The sequence below is a fragment of the Ictalurus furcatus genome, chromosome 15 (genome assembly GCF_023375685.1).
Source record: "Ictalurus furcatus strain D&B chromosome 15, Billie_1.0, whole genome shotgun sequence".
Classification (NCBI taxonomy): Eukaryota; Metazoa; Chordata; class Actinopteri; order Siluriformes; family Ictaluridae; genus Ictalurus; species Ictalurus furcatus.
Genome location: NC_071269.1, coordinates 3412694 through 3429364, shown reverse-complemented (window position 1 = coordinate 3429364; position 16671 = coordinate 3412694). Strand labels below are relative to the sequence as shown.

The following is a 16671-nucleotide window of genomic DNA, read 5'->3' as shown; positions in this document are numbered from 1 at the left end:
TCTATTATCTTGTATACATTTACTTTCTATGTGCTACAAAAGTAAAAGTAAATTTAACTTTTGTCATGGAAATTAGACAACACTCGCAGACTCGTCCTCTGAAGATAAAAAGGTTTATTACAGGAAGATGGTTAATACAGGATAGAATAAAGCAGGATAGAATAATGAGAGAGCGAAGGCGAAGTTCAGAGGAAAGTTCCTGGAACTTCTTAGAAGAAATCGCCTCCATGTAATACTTCTCTCAATGTAATACACACATTTCTTATATCATTGACTCCCTTCCATACAGACAGCAATACACAATGACTTAAAATCTAAAATTCTAATTCTAAATTCTTGATGATTCCTACCAGTCAGTGGTAAGGCTGCATCGGTCTATTGCTCTGCACAACAAAGGACACGCCTGTGTCAACACAGGCTTTAGGGTGAAACTTTTCCACGGGCGTCCTCCGTTTTGCTTGTTGTCCAGAAAAGCTGAAAAGACTCGCACAGCCCATCCAGGAGACGCCAAATTGTCGTGGAAATTAGACAACACTCGCAGACTCGTCCTCTGAAGGTAAAAAGGTCCTTTGTTGTCGCTGTGTCCGAGAGCTTTGATTTAGTTTCCCTTGGATCCCTTGGGCCAAGGGAAACTAAATCAAAGCTCTCGGACGCAGCGTGCTGAAATTGCAATCTCCTAGCTGCAATCAGGTTCTAGGTCAAGTGGGGTTGGCTTGCCATCCATTACTGGAACAGTTTCTCCGAGGTTATCCAGAATCTTCGCCGACGGGTCGGGCTCCACCGTATTCGCGGTCAATCAACATCTGAACTCAACATTAAAACCTGACCTACCTGAGATAGGTCACATAAAATGACTCAACAGCTAACTATTAACATGGTCAGCATAACTGGAGTTAATATCAATAACTCAGTAACCACATTCATAATACACTTAATAATTTAACTGGGTGAATGTAGGGCATGAAAACTGGTAACATTCACTAACATCAGTCTTTCAACGGTTACTAGGCCTCAAGGCGTAACAGTTAATACACTCAATTTAACATTCGAAATAAAATACAGTTACAAACATACAACTCAGTGGAGCTACTCCACTTACCAGTGGTGGCAGTCCTAAATACAGAATACCATGAAATATCCTGTTTGTATCAGTTAATGTGTACACAATTTATTAACAAAGATAAGGCATCTTAGCCGTTAGCTTACAGCTCACAGCTAGCATATAGCAACACGAGGCGCGGTGGCTAGCACCGTTTATACCGAGGTCAATAATCTAAAATGGAGGATGACGCATATAAGTTGACGGATATAAACTCACCAGTGCAAGAGAACGGCACATTACTCTAGCATGCCTTCCAACTTCGACTCTTTCGTGACACTCTACACTGTTGGTAATTTACACCCGTAACAGCAGCATCAACGTACCGCCACGATGACTCAGTTACTACTGGCATCTCTTCCTATCTCCCTCGCTAGCTGAGAGGCGGGCTCAGCCATCCCATTGGCTGGAATGTAGCAACTCTCACTCCTACAGGCTGATGTCCTAACAGCACCCTAACCTCGTATTGGATGATAATAATATTCACTCAGGACTTATTTATTTATTTAATCTATTTATATCCAAGTTTTACCCCTGGGTTACAACTACTATATATATGAAACGCAGAGCATGACACACTTCTGTGTACCGATAAGAAGCGGTTTGAGGCAGTTCAAACAGGCTTTGTTTCAGGGTCTTTGAAGATGTGCAGATGAACCTTGAACAGAAAAACATGTTTGTGTCTCTGTATAGCAGATAAACATTCTGTACTGATCAAAGTGATATGACATGGACTTCTTAGGCGTTATCCTCAGATGAACAGAACAAGAACAAAACTATTGCAAAGTAAAAATTAATAATTTCCTTCACATTTATTTAGCTCATATATTTTTTATTTCAGGGTAACTTTCTTGGACAGTAGTGATCTAGGACAGAGGAACACCTAGAGCCTAGCTGGTGTCTAATATTTACAGTTAAAGATGTTGCGCTACATGATCATCTGCTCTACTCTTCTCATGACTGCTGTAACGGTCCAAGGTGAGGACTCTTTTATACATTAGATGTTACAGCTGCAGCTCCCCACCTTAAATATACAGTATCTCACAAAAGTGAGTACACCCCTCACATTTTTGTAAATATTTGATTATATCTTTACATGTGACAACACTGAAGAAATGACACTTTGCTACAATGTAAAGTAGTGAGTGTACAGCTTGTATAACAGTCTAAATTTGCTGTCCCCTCAAAATAACTCAACACACAGCCATTAATGTCTAAACCGCTGGCAACAAAAGTGAGTACACCCCTAAGTGAAAATGTCCAAATTGGGCCCAAAGTGTCAATATTTTGTGTGGCCACCATTATTTTCCAGCACTGCCTTAACCCTCTTGGGCATGGAGTTAACACACCTGCTCCCCATTCACACCTGAGACCTTGCGGTTTAGACATTAATGGCTGTGTGTTGAGTTATTTTGAGGGGACAGCAAATTTACACTGTTATACAAGCTGTACACTCACTACTTTACATTGTAGCAAAGTGTCATTTCTTCAGTGTTGTCACATGAAAAGATGTAATCAAATATTTACAATAATGTGAGGGGTGTACTATATAATTGTACTACACATGAGACATGAGATAAAAATGTTAGTTCTGTTGAAAATCCATATCTCAATATCTATATCTCAAAAAATAAAAAAATAAAAATAAAAACAGGTTATGATTTTGGAAACAGACAAAGTGCAGGCCATACAAAGGACATTTGGATATTTGATAATCACTAATAAGCCCGATCTGTATTTATCTGCTCAGCACAATGTGAGAGACCTGATGTTGGGGAAAACCGGATTTTGACTGAAGACCAACAAACTTTTCCTGATGGATCCACTGTAACGTTCAAATGTTCCACTGGTTATATTCCTGTGGAATCATCAGCTTCCAGATCAATCACCTGTACTGGAACCCAGTGGAGCGACCTCGAACTTCAATGCAAAAGTAAACTGTCTACAAACATCTTTTTATATTGAGCTTTAATTTGTGTATAGTTTGGATTACTGGTGGGCGATATGACAAAAATATCATATTGTGATTCTCAAAAACATTTCTACCATACACGATATGTATCATGATATGATAGTTTAGCAATAAATGATCAAACAGCCATATTACATTAAAACAAATATTTGAGCTTTTTATATTATGTCTACAAAAATTTTACATAAAATAAATAGTAAATTAAAACAAAATATTTGAAGTATTTTTTTTTTCGGAAAAGCAGAAGAAAATCTGTAAATGCTTCAATATTTAGCTATTGTAAAGATTCATTTTAAAATCACATCAGGTGTTTCCAATCAGTTTATCTAAAAAATAAACAAACAAACAAAAAAGATATGCTCAGAAAAGCATATTTGACATAATTTATCACAATGTTGATATTATATTGCCATATCGTCCCTGCCCAAGTAGTTTGGATTCATATCATGCTTTTTTTTTTGTGGACATTTTGCACTTTAATAATAAAATTAAAAATGTTTATTGCATGCACATATGCAACCCTTTATACCACAGCACAGTTAAAGGCTGGAATCTGATTGGTCAGAAGGCGTGTATTATGTTTGTAAAACAGCACAGGTATTTCCGGCTGTAAAATAAACAATAGCTTTATATTAGTGTGCAGGTTCTAGTACATTATTGTTTCTATAGTAACAGCTCATACACAGGGACGTGGACTCTTCATATAATACAAGATTTAAACATGTTTACAAAGTAAAGTGTTTAATTGTAGATGTATGATGTTTTTTGTTTGGAGAAGTTTATTTAACATTTTTGGAAGGAATCATTTTACAGTTTTCACAGTAAAATGACAGGCTGTGCTTTGTTTGTGTGTTTGGGTGTGTGTGTATGTGTGAGAGAGAGAGAGAGACTGGTGAGGGAATGACTGTCTATCATAGCTATAACATAGGTGAGAACAGGAGCTACAGTGGTTTCCTCAATAAATAAATGACCAAGTATAATATTTTTTATCTCATTCGTTTAATTGGGTTCTCTTTATCTACTTTTAGGACTTGTGTGAAAATCTGATGAAGTTTTAGGTCATATTTATGCAGAAATATAGAAAATTCTAAAGGCTTATAAATAATTGCTGACAAATCACTGTGGGATAAGTGGAATAACAGACTGTATTTCCCCCTAATTTTTCCTTTTTTCCAGAAAAATCCTGTGGAAGTCCTGGCAATATTCCCAATGGAAAGTATATATATCAATCTACAGACCTAATTTTGTTTGGTGCAACCATCACAGCAAAGTGTCATGAAGGGTAAAAATTGTTTATCCATATTTGATTCTGCACACATGTATCTGCACAATAATAGTGAATAAACAGACTGTGGATAAATAAGCAGACTATGTGATGTATACAAACTATACTGCACTACTACAAAAGTTATATATATATATATGTTTATATATATGTATTAGTGCTGTCGATCGATTAAAATTTTTAATCGAGTTAATCACAGTCATGGGCTTACGATTAATCGCAAATTTAAAATACTGGGATTTACTTATAAATGTGCAGTGTTGAAATAAATAAATGCATGAGAAACTGGTTTAAGGAAACAGATTCTTCAGTTTTATCGCAACCATTAACATGTTTAACAAGTGTTCAATAACAATCTGTTAAATTGTTGAGGCATCCATTTGAACTGCAGACATATTTAGCAGAAACCAACAACAGTTATAAAGTAATGTCTGCTACAAAGTCACAAATAGCTTACCTGTAAATTTTTTGGATGGTAACATCAACTCAAATGAATGCAACAATAAGTGGTCCTATTTTAGAAATGGAATGCCATAATGTCTGTGAAGAGACAGAGTGAACAGTCTCTACATTCTTGCTTAAAGATAATTACTTCAGTCAGTGTGCATCTGTGCAACATGCCTCCTGTCAACCAGTCATACAGTCTACTCTTCTTTTGACCATTCGCTCAGGCAAACTAACTTGTTCACATTTTCAGATGATAGAGCTGACCTCTTCTTCTGCAGAGCGTGGCCTGCCAAAGAAAACAGTCTCTCACATGGCACTGTTGAGGCAGGTGTAGCCAAGTACCTTTTTGCAATATGAGCCAGCTTACCATATGTACCGGCTCGTGATGACCACCACTGTAGTGGACATGTTTCTATGCTGACACAGGGCTCTGTCTTGTATCTCTCTAGAGATTTATCTGTGGACAGTACCTCTTCATCAGGCTCTGACAATGATCCCATGAGTAGGAGGGCCATCTTCTTCTTTGGTGGCTCTGGCTCCACTTTTTCTCCAGAGGTCTGTGGTTCTCTATCCTTCAGCATCTCACTCAGCTTTTGCCACACCTCTCCACTCTCTACTCTGGGCAAGCACCTAAGGTCTTTGAACCTAGGATCTAGAGTGGTTGCCACCTTTAAATCACATTACCTGCAGGGTTCCAGCACCGTTTCCAACTTTGCCAACCTGTCATATTCAGCTGAGGTTAGCATGGCGAAGTTGTGCTTCTGCTGTGCCAGCGTTGCTTTCAGTGGATCTTTGTTGTGTTGAATCCGCCTTATCATTTCAAGAGTTGAATTCCAGCGTGTCGGTACATCCTGGACAAGGGACTCCTCTATTAGTCCATGAGAGGCTTGCTGAGCTTTCAGTTCTGCGGTGTTTGCGGGACTGTGTCTGAAGTGTCCTACTATTTTACGGCACTTGGCTAAAACGCTATCAAATCCGCTGTCCCGTAAAGTCACGGTGATCACTTTGTATCATATGCACTACACACGGCACATGCTCGAATGGTAGTCTCCTTGCAGCGGCAATCATATTGAGAGCGCTGTCTGTTCCTATAGTTGTGACCTTGCCCGTTATCTCACACTCATTTGCAACATTGATAAACTGGCTAGCGCATGCTTCGGCAAAATGCCATTCTTCTGTTTTTAATATACCTAAAGTGAATGAGTGCAGCTGCCACTTGTCATTGATTATGTGCGCTGTTACACCAAGGTTTTTATGGTTACTTACTGATATCCAGTGGTCTCCAGTAAGTGCAATAAAAGTACGTTCTGCCAACTGCCTTACTTTCGTAGCTTTTCAGCTTCGTACAGTTCATGTATTCTCGTAACAATAGTTCCCCTCGAAGATAGCTTGTATGATGGGTCGCCTGTGGCGATGTGAATGATGTCTTAAAGCCCCGGTCCTGAACTATGTTGATGGGCCTGCAATCTGCGGCAATCCATTTAGCGATTGCACTAGTTAGCTGTGCTGTTATCATTTTGTTGACAAACTTGCCCCGGGTGCACTCCGCCAGTGTCATTTGACGAGCATGGCTTGTTGACCCTGTCTCAGCAATAGCATCTTTGCTAACATCAGCAAAAATGTGTTTCACCCGAAGATGGTACTTCAAGATTGTTGTGCTTTGGTGGAAGGACAGATTGTCACTGCAATAAGTGCACACAACTTTAGTTTTATCAAAACTTCCATCTGGAAGATTTTTATAATGAAACTTGTCGTTCAGCAGAGCGGACACCGTCTCCTCTGTACTCGTATTACTCGCGTTTGCCGTGCCCTAATCACACAAAGCTAGGTAACCATCCATGCTGCGATAACGGGAAGAAGTGGGGGTCAAACTTAATTGTCAAATGATTAATTTGCGTTAAAAAATAATAACGCATTAAAATTTTTAGATTAATCACATGCATTAACGCGTTAATGTTGACAGCTGTAATATATATATATATATAAATTATAATGTGTGTGTGTATATATATATATATATATATATATATATATATATATATATATATTAAACTTGTTTATTGCTAAATTAAAATCTATTTGCAGATATTTGCTTGTTGGTGAACCAACTAGATATTGCAGAGAATATGGTTGGGATGGGAGAGCTCCTGTATGTGAAGGTAATGTCATTTTTCGCTTTTACATTTTTCATTTTTAAAATAGTTTTGTGCTACATTATTATGATAATAGTTTATTCAGCATTTAGCATTTAGTCAGTTAGGTAAAGAAAATGAATTGCAATTTAGTGCTTATGTAATGTGTGACTTTGGAGGAAGGAGTTGAAGACCGTTTACCATAACCTAGTTGCAAAAGTGTGCACACCCCTAAATTAATCCTTTATTATTACATTATTACACCACTCGGTCTTTTTGGGTTAGAGTCTATCAGCGTGGAACATCTTGACTTGGCAATATTTTCCCACTCTTTCTTGCAAAAACATTCTAGATCCACCAAATTGTGAGGGTATTTCCTGTGCACAGCCTGCATCAGGTCACCCCCCAGATTTTTAGGTGGATTCAGGTCTGGACTCTGACTAGGTCATTAAAAATGACCTAGTCAAAAGAAGACTTTGGTCTTCTTTTGGTTAAGATATTTATTTGTTGATTTGGATGTATGCTTTGGGTCATTGTCATGCTGAAAGGTGACATTTCTTTTCATCTTTTACTTACAGTGCTGTGAAAAAGTGTCTTCTGTTTTTCTCATACTAAATAGATTTTAGATCTTCAAATGAAATGCAATGTTACACAAAGGCAACCTGAGTAAACACACAATACAGTTTATATTTAATTCAGATGCGTCTTAATGATGTTCTGGGTTAGCAGTGGTTTTCGCCTCGTCACTCTTCCATGGACGGCATTTTTGCCCAGTGTCTTTCTGATAGTGGAGTCATGATAGTGACCTTTATTGATGCAAGAGAGGCCTGTAGGGCCTTCGATGTTGTCCTCAATGTTCACTCTTTAGTGACTTCCTGGATGAGTAGTTGCTGTGCTCTTGGAGGAACTTTGGAAGGTCGGTCACTTCTGGGAAGGTTCACTACTGTGCTGAGTTTTTCCATTTGGAGATGATGGATCTCACTGTGGTTCTATGGAGTCCCAGAGCCTTTGAAATAGTTTTATAACCCTTCCCAGAAGGACTGAAATACATCACCTTCTTCCTCATCATTTCTAGAATTTATTTCAACTTTGGCATAGTGTGTTACTGGGTAAGATCTTTTAACCAACTTCATGCTGTTCAAAAAGTTCTACTTAAGTGTTGATTTGATTGAACAGGGTTTGCAGTAATCAGGCCTGGTTGTGTCTAGTCCAGCTGAACTCCATTATGAATGCAGTTTCATAGATTTGGGGAATTAGTAACTACGGGGGCAAATACATTTTCACACAGGCCCAGTTGGTATTGGATAACTTTTTTTGCTTCAATAGATAATATTATCATTTTCTATTAATATTATATTTTGTGTTTACTCGGGTTGCCTTTGTTTTATCTTGCTTTAATTTCTGAAACAATTTAGTACGAGATCTACACAAAAACAGAAGGAATCAGGATGGGGCAAATACATTTTCACACCACAATACAAGCAGACACTTGAATGTTTTGCAGAATAATTGACTGGTATTTGTAGCTATTCATGATTCCCTCCTCGATAAAAAAAAAAAGATAAAAGCCCCAGTTCTGTCTGAAGAAAAGCAGCCCTAAAGCATGATGCAGCCACTACCATGCTGCTTCTTTAGAAATTGGAATTTTTGGAATCTCATCAGATCATAACACATTTTTCCACATGGTTTGGGGTGATTTAGTTGGGACTGGATTTTTTGTGAGAAAGGACTTCTGTCTAGCCACCCTACCCCATAGCCCAGACATGTGAAGAATACGAGAGATTCAGATATTCCTACAGCTCCTTTAATGTTACCATATGTCTCTTGGCAGACTCCCTGGTAAGATTTTGTCTTGTCTTTTTGCTAATTTTGAAGGGACATCCTGTTCTTGGTAATGTCACTGTGGTGCCCTATTGTCTCAACTTGTTGCTGATGGCCTTTACTGTGTTCCATGGTACAACTATTGTTCTAGAAATTCTTTTATATCCCTCTCCTGATTGATCTCTTTTGACAAATGAGATACTATACTTGCTTTGTAAGCTCTTTACAGGCCATGGCTTCAGGAGTCATAGCATTACCTCTAAAGAAATCTAATTCATTCATTCATTCATTCATTCATTCATTGCCCTCATACTAATTCACCTTCACTTGTACAGACTTCTTTCAGGAAAGGCATACTAAGACAATTGTTTTTTATTAAACTGTTTTATGTACTGTTTGTGGAATTTCATTTTTCTATAATAAAAATAATAGTTGTTGTCATCACTGCACAATATGTTGGTTTCTCCCAGTTTCCTTTCTCTTATCACTGTAGATTTTACCACAGAATTTATACAATTATATTTCCCCTTCAACATGAATATTTATTGTGTTTTTTTTTTTTTTTAAGCGATTAAGTGTCCAAAGCCTCCCGCTATAACAGATGGCACTTTTGAACCAGAGGATGACTCATATGATTATGATGAAGCAGTCACATACTCTTGTAACAGAGGTCTTGAGCTTATTGGACTTCCAGTATTAACATGCTCTAGTGATGGAACTTTTCAGCCTTCTCCTCCTCGGTGTCTGCGTGAGTTCCACTCAATTCAGTGTTTAAAACAATATTTCATTAAAAATAAGAATAAAAATCCTGTTTTTACATTTTTATGTTGATCATGATGATTTTAAAAGTTATAAATTGTATATTTGAGCACAAACAGGTACAAGAAGTAAAAAAAAAGATGTGACATTCTTTTTATACAGTTGTGTCCTGTGAGAGACCGGAAATCCCAAACTCAGTTAGAACTGAAGGAAAATCACCACCTTATAAATATAACAACTTTGTCCGCTACCGGTGTAATAAAGGCTACAGAATGAATGGGTCTGATTACCTGACCTGTAAGGAAGATGGGTGGAATCCACCTCCTCCTCAGTGCAATGGTACTACTAATGAATGTTTCTCAATAATAAACATAATTATATATTCACACCACAAACAGCATCAGTTATGACTGGTTCACGGAGATTCATGCAATCAGATGTTATGTTCTGATATGATTTTTTTTCAGAGGTTTAATTGCCATTCTTTTCTTCCTCAGCTATTACATGCTTAAAACCTCCTGATATAAAGAATGGAATATTTAACCCCCAGAAGGAGTTATATGAATACGGAGAAACAGTCACATGGTCTTGTAATGAAAGTTTTAGACTTATTGGAGCTTCAACAATATCATGTACTGATGATGGAACATTTGAGACGTCTCCCCAATGTCTGGGTAAGTATTGGAGAAAATCTCAGATACGATTGTGAAATTTGCTGTAAAAAGCACATGTCTCATTAGTGTTAAAGCTTTCATTGTTTTATGGTTAAACACGTACAGCAGGGTCAACCACTTGTGTATTCAGCAAATTATTTCTGTGGAGCCGAGAAATAAGTTCCACTTAAAAATACTGCAGTTATAAGTGATCAATGAATGAAAAAACATCTCTAGTTCTCCAGTATCCTCCTGGAATCCACCTCCTCCACAGTGCCATTTAAGTAAGATCAATCAATGTTTTGAATGCCTGATATGCCTCCTCAACCAGATGATTGGATGATTGGGAATTCAGACGGAACCCTGTTTAAGAATTGTCATGATTATATGTGTGTGTGTGTGTGTGTGTGTGTGTGTGTGTATATATATATATATATATATATATATATATATATATATATATATATATATATATATATAAAGACAATTCTTAAACAGGGTTCCTACTGAATTGTATTTGTTTTGTTTTTTTATATTGACATTGAACTTTGAGCTGCAATCTAAATGTATGAAAGGTACTATATAACTAACATTTATTATTATTATTATTATATCATTGTCAGGGATATATATATATATATATATATATATATTTCATATATATACCTTTCATACATTTAAGTTGCAGCTCAAAGTACAATGTGAATATAAAAAACAGAAATACAGAAGCATACGCTAGTCAGAAATAAAATGGTAAAATAGGCAAGTAATAAGTAAGGAATAAAACCCAACCTGGTGTGCAATCAAAATTATTCAACCCCCATAGCAAATCAGGTTTATAGTCAAAATATTCAGACTTTCAGCTGTTTGCAATGAACAAATCAAACAAAAGCAATTGAAATAGTTCAACAGAACGAATCCTTCAAGTGGTTTCCCCAAATTCAACTGAAAATGCAACTCATAATGACTTCTCCAGTTTCAAAATTATTCAACTCCCTGAATAGAATTCACAACAGCACAAATATGCAAAACAGGTGTTGTCTCAAGCACACCTGATGCAACTAGTCAAGGGCTTCATTATTTGCACAAGGTGTGCTTTGGAACACACACACACACACACACACACACAATAATATAATATAATATGATATAATATAATATAATATAATGAACCCATTTTCTATTAGCACATTGATGTTAGGTGTACAGTTGATATGGTTTGGAATAAACAGCATTCTATGTTTCTGTTCACTCTTCTCTTTTTCCAGAGACCTGTGATGAACCTCAAATTAAAAATGGATATGTTGATCACACATCAAATCTTTTTGTAAATCAATCATTTGTCCTGGTCCATTGTAACATTGGATACAAGACAGAAGGGTCTGATTTCCTGACCTGTGAGGATAATAGATGGAATCCACCTCCTCCACAGTGCCACTTAAGTAAGATTAATCAATGTTTTGAATGACTGATGAATGACTGATGACCAGATGATTGGCTGATTGGGAGTTCATTAGGAACCCTGTTTAACAATTGTCATGATAAAATAATCCCTGACAATGATATAATAATAATGATGATGATAATAATAATAATAATAACAATAATAATTAATAATAATAATAATAATAATAATAATTATTATTATTATTATTATAAATGTTAGTTATATAGTACTTTTCATACATTTAGATGACAGCTCAAAGTACAAGGTGAATATATATATTTTAAAAAAACATACAGAAGCATACGCTAGTCAGAAATAAAATGGTAAAATAAGCAAGTAATAAGTAAGGAATAAACCCAACCTGGTGTGCTGCTGTTGGAAAATAATCAACAACAGGGTGTGATGTGGCCGAAGTCCCTAAGTGCTTTATTCCTCTTATACCACAGCAGATAGCCGTGTTTCATTTATTAATGAACTGCACTGTATGTTTAACTGTTTATAGTTCTCGAATGTCTGTGCGGCAAGTTCATTCCTGGTAGCACTTATGTTTATTATGGCTATAAACAGTTGTTCCCGTTCCAGCCTCCCATTTGTTTCTTTCTTTTCAAATTAATAAGATAAAAATGCTACTTGTCATGTTAAAGAGAAACCAGAAAGCACAAAGTTCTTTGTCCTGAAGACTTTTCGGTGTCTTAACCTTAACATTAAGGATTTTAAGTATTAAATCTTTTTATTATTATTAAATATTAAATCTCCTTACAGAAATCTTCACCAGATCAATGATACATTTGTCATTGTTAAATACCAGCATGATTTAATCTGTTTTGTAACGTGAATGAGGTGTTGCTGTAGAAGAAATAACATTAGAAGAAGATCATTGCAGCTAGAACTACTGTCAGAGCTGCTGTTTATACAAGAACAAACACCACCTTCTGACCAATCAGAATGGAGAATTCAACAGTGCTCTGGTATAAAAATGCACTAAATAAAAGTAGTGTCAGAAACAGTAAGAAATAAAATATTGTATATTACAAAAAGATCTGTAAATAATAGAATAAATGTACAATTTATCAGACACTCAAAGATGTGTAAAAGTGCTAGATCATTAAGAGATTTAAAAATTAGTAATATAATATTGCTCATGTAAACGGCTGTAAAATAGTCAAATGAATATAATCACATTGACAAAGGAATTGATAGTATATTGCATTATAAATATATTAGTGTGGAGTTTTATTCCAGGTGCTTGTGTAGGTTTAACACTCACAACAGTGGGAACACTGAATACTTGAACTGTGAACTATTTTATATTTTGACTGTTTGATTTTTTTTTTTCATGTGTTTGCATCCACATTATTGCCTACAGATTAAAAGTAAAAGGTTTCATTTAATGAAACCAAAATCTAATTTAATTTAATATTCATTTTCACTTCCAGATCATTGGATTTGGATCATTCCAATTCTTCTAGTAGTGCTGGGTAAGTATCTCTCTCTCTCTCTCTCTCTCTCTCTCTCTCTCTCTTTCTCTCTCTCTCTCTGTCTCTCATATAATCAAACCAGTCCACCATGTCACAGAGATCACACTTTTTTTTCCCCATTCTGATGTTTGATGTTACCATTAACTAAAGCTCTTGACCTGTATCGGCATGATTTTCTGCACGGATTAGGGTTGCAACTAACGATTATTTTCATAATCGATTAGTTGGACGAGTATTTATTTATTTATTTATTTATTTATTCGATTAATCGGATGGGGGAAGGGCAATTTTTCAGTACCATTTTTTTTGTTTATTTAAAATAAAATTCACAAACTGAGTGTTACAAATATAAACTTCAGACTAAAACTTAACACAACTGTTTGTCCAAAACAGAAAAGACCCCAATACACACACACACACACACACACACACACAAGAATATATATTATTAATGTAGGACTGTAGTTTAATTGGGTGCTTTTTGTGCATCCATAAAAATAATGCATGAATACTATTAAATAAATGTTTATGTGTGTGTGTATATATATATATATATATATATATATATATATATATATAAACGGAAGTGATCGCTCTCTCTCTCATATATATATAAATTTATTTTATAGTATTTATGCATTTTTTTTTATGGATGCACAAAAAGCACCCAATTAAACTACAGTCCTGCATTAAAAATAAAAACTCACTTTCACTGCACCTTGTGGTTTCTGTTCCTCACTGGCTTTAGGAATATTATTTTACTTGTGTTTACTTTTGATCGTAGTGTTTTAATGAGACATTACAGATCTTACTCGCGCTCCCACTCTGTATCACTGCGTCTGCACCGCGCGTGAGGAGCAACGCGGCCTCGTTACTAACACGTCACTTCCGTTATAATAAATTACAGAAGTTACACTGCAAGCGCAAACACAGCATATAATGACAATAAACTTAAATTAAACTAAACCTTTTAAGCAACTTGCACCAGTTTCCCCTGCCCCTTACACACAGTGGAGCATTTTGGATATAAACATAAGTTTGTCCTCGTGCATGAGTTTGATCTCGCAGTGTTTAAAATGCACCCCTCTGCCTTAGAGGACTTGGAGGTTATACACTTTTTCCTCAGTTACTTGACGATTTCTCCTCCATCTGATGGAGACTGAGGTCATGTTGGGAATAAAAGGTAACGCTGACAGAAAGTAAACAGAAGAAAGTCATTATCGGTGACTCTGGGTGTTTGCTAATGCTAGCGTGCGTATGATGTCATGCACCGTCGTGGCTTATAGGTCCGGTTAGTAAAAAAAAAAAAAGCTAGTGATATATTTGAGATGATATTACCTTTCTAAAATCCACACACTAGACGGTAGTGCAGAATGCATAGTGTAAGTGTACAGTACGTCATTTGGGACACAACTTTAGTATTTACTCTCTGAAGAGTAACGTAATGAGTAAATCTCCCCCGTGCTGCGCGCAGAAAAACTAATCCATAATGAGATTCGTTGACAACGATTTTCATAATCGATTATCGATTAGTTGTTGCAGCTCTACACTGGATAAGTGCATTAATGAGCCGTTGTACAGGTGTTCCTATTAAAGTGAACTAATCTGGCACACCAAGTGACTTTAGAATCCCTAAAAGGGTGGAAAAAAAGAGCAATAAGTTAGTTTTTTTTTACTGCTTTGTGAAACTGACTATTGTTAAAACTGCTATGGAAATAAATTTTAATTGAGTAATAACGTAAAGCATGGTGGTATTGCTGTGTTTTTTGTTTTTTTTTGCAGATGTTAAGCTATTATTTTCATCTACAATCTTAGTCATGTTTTTTTTCTGTTTTGTATAGTTTGTGTTCTTGTTTGTGGTGGTTGCTACTGCTGGAAGAAAAAGAAACATAAAAAGTAAGTGCGATTTTCTTAAAAAATAAACAAATAAAAATACATGTAAAAATAAAAGCTTGACTAAAAATCATATGACATGCTCACTGTTTTCATGTTTTTTTTAAATCTGGCATGAACACTAACCTGATTTTATGCACTTATGTTCTTTGTTCTTTTCCAAAACATGCACACACCATGCTCAGTGGCACATGAAGCACACTAAATATAGTTCCCTTCACTAATATTGGCACCCTTGCTAAATATGAGCAAAAAAGGCTGTAAAAAAATTGTCTTTATTGTTTAATCATTTGAACTTTTGTTTAAAAAAAAAAATTCATACAAATACTCTGAGACTCCCATGAGAGCTCATGGATATCAAGCAATTGCAAACAAAACACAGGTTTATTAAAAAAAAAAACCTTTGTTAAATATAGGTGTGCAACAATTACTGGCACCCCTATGAATTCATATGAGAATAATATATTTTAAGTATATTCCCATTGATATATTACTTTTTCTTAGTACACCTGGGAGACTAGGAACAGGAAATTGTTCAACCATGACTTCCTGTTTCATAGGGGTATAAATATGAGGGCACACACAGGCCAAATTCCCTTAGTCATTCATAACAATGGGTAAGACCAAGGAATATAGCTGTGATGTGCTGCAAAAGGTTGTTGATCCTCACAATATAGGAAGTGTCTATAAGAAAATAGCACAAGCATTGAAAATGCCCATGCGGTTTAGACATTAATGGCTGTGTGTTTAGTTATTTTGAGGGGACAGCAAATTTACAAAAAATTCAAAATGTTTTCCAAACCCGAAGACGATTCTGTAGTTCTCCACGATTTAGAGGAATCTTCACAAAAAAGCATGTACTGACTGAGACCCATACACAATCCAGAGTCTCTCCAGCAACGTAATTTGATCAAGATTGGGATGAGACAACTTGCTTTACGGTATTGAATAACCTTAGCATTTACAGTATCTCACAAAAGTGAGTACACCCCTCACATTTTTGTAAACATTTGATTATATCTTTTAATGTGACAACACTGAAGAAATGACACTTTGCTACAATGTAAAGTAGTGAGTGTACAGATTGTGTAACAGTGTAAATTTGCTGTCCCCTCAAAATAACTCAACACACAGCCATTAATGTCTAACCCGCTGGCAACAAAAGTGAGTACACCCCTAAGTGAAAATGTCCAAATTGGGCCCAAAGTGTCAATATTTTGTGTGGCCACCATTATTTTCTAGCACTGCCTTAACCCTCTTCGGCATGGAGTTCACCACAGCTTCACAGGTTGCCACTGGAGTCCTCTTCCACTCCTCCATGATGACATCACGGAGCTGGTGGGTGTTAGAGACCTTGTCCTCCTCCATCTTCCATTTGAGGATGCCCCACAGATGCTCAATAGGGTGTAGTCCATCACCTTCACCCTCAGCTTCTTTAGCAAGGCAGTGGTCGTCTTGGAGGTGTGTTTGGGGTCATTATCATGCTGAAATACTGCCCTGCGGCCCAGTCTCTGAAGGGAGGGGATCATTCTCTGCTTCAGTATGTCACAGTACATGTTGGCATTCATGTTTCCCTCAATGAACTGTAGCTCCCCAGTGCCGGCAGCACTCATGCAGCCCCAGACCATGACACTCCCACCACCATGCTTGACTGTAGGCAAGACACACTTGTCTTTGTACTCCTC

The 16671-nt window shown here is 36.4% G+C and overlaps 1 protein-coding gene and 1 long non-coding RNA gene across 3 annotated transcripts; one reads left to right on the top strand and one right to left on the bottom strand.

The window, feature by feature from the left end:
- Nucleotides 1-16108, top strand: LOC128619832 (C4b-binding protein alpha chain-like). Of its 2 annotated transcripts, XM_053644295.1 has the most exons (12): nucleotides 1-556; nucleotides 1941-2077; nucleotides 2850-3032; nucleotides 4248-4353; nucleotides 6889-6962; nucleotides 9325-9504; nucleotides 9678-9854; nucleotides 10013-10189; nucleotides 11437-11610; nucleotides 13052-13093; nucleotides 14935-14989; nucleotides 15172-16108. In XM_053644295.1, the coding sequence occupies exons 2-12, from the start codon at nucleotides 2020-2022 to the stop codon at nucleotides 15179-15181; spliced, it is 1236 nt and encodes a 411-aa protein (XP_053500270.1). In that variant the 5' UTR covers nucleotides 1-556; nucleotides 1941-2019; the 3' UTR covers nucleotides 15182-16108. The 2 variants fall into 2 exon arrangements, with proteins under 2 accessions (XP_053500270.1, XP_053500272.1); XM_053644297.1 differs by lacking the exons at nucleotides 13052-13093; nucleotides 14935-14989; nucleotides 15172-16108 and adding an exon at nucleotides 12378-12601 and having other exon boundaries at nucleotides 2-556.
- LOC128619836 (uncharacterized) lies at nucleotides 100-1811 on the bottom strand. The gene is made up of 2 exons (XR_008388014.1): nucleotides 1319-1811; nucleotides 100-831 (listed from the first exon to the last, which is right to left on the bottom strand). It is a non-coding gene; the product is annotated as an uncharacterized LOC128619836 (long non-coding RNA).
- Nucleotides 16109-16671: the final 563 nt, after the last annotated feature.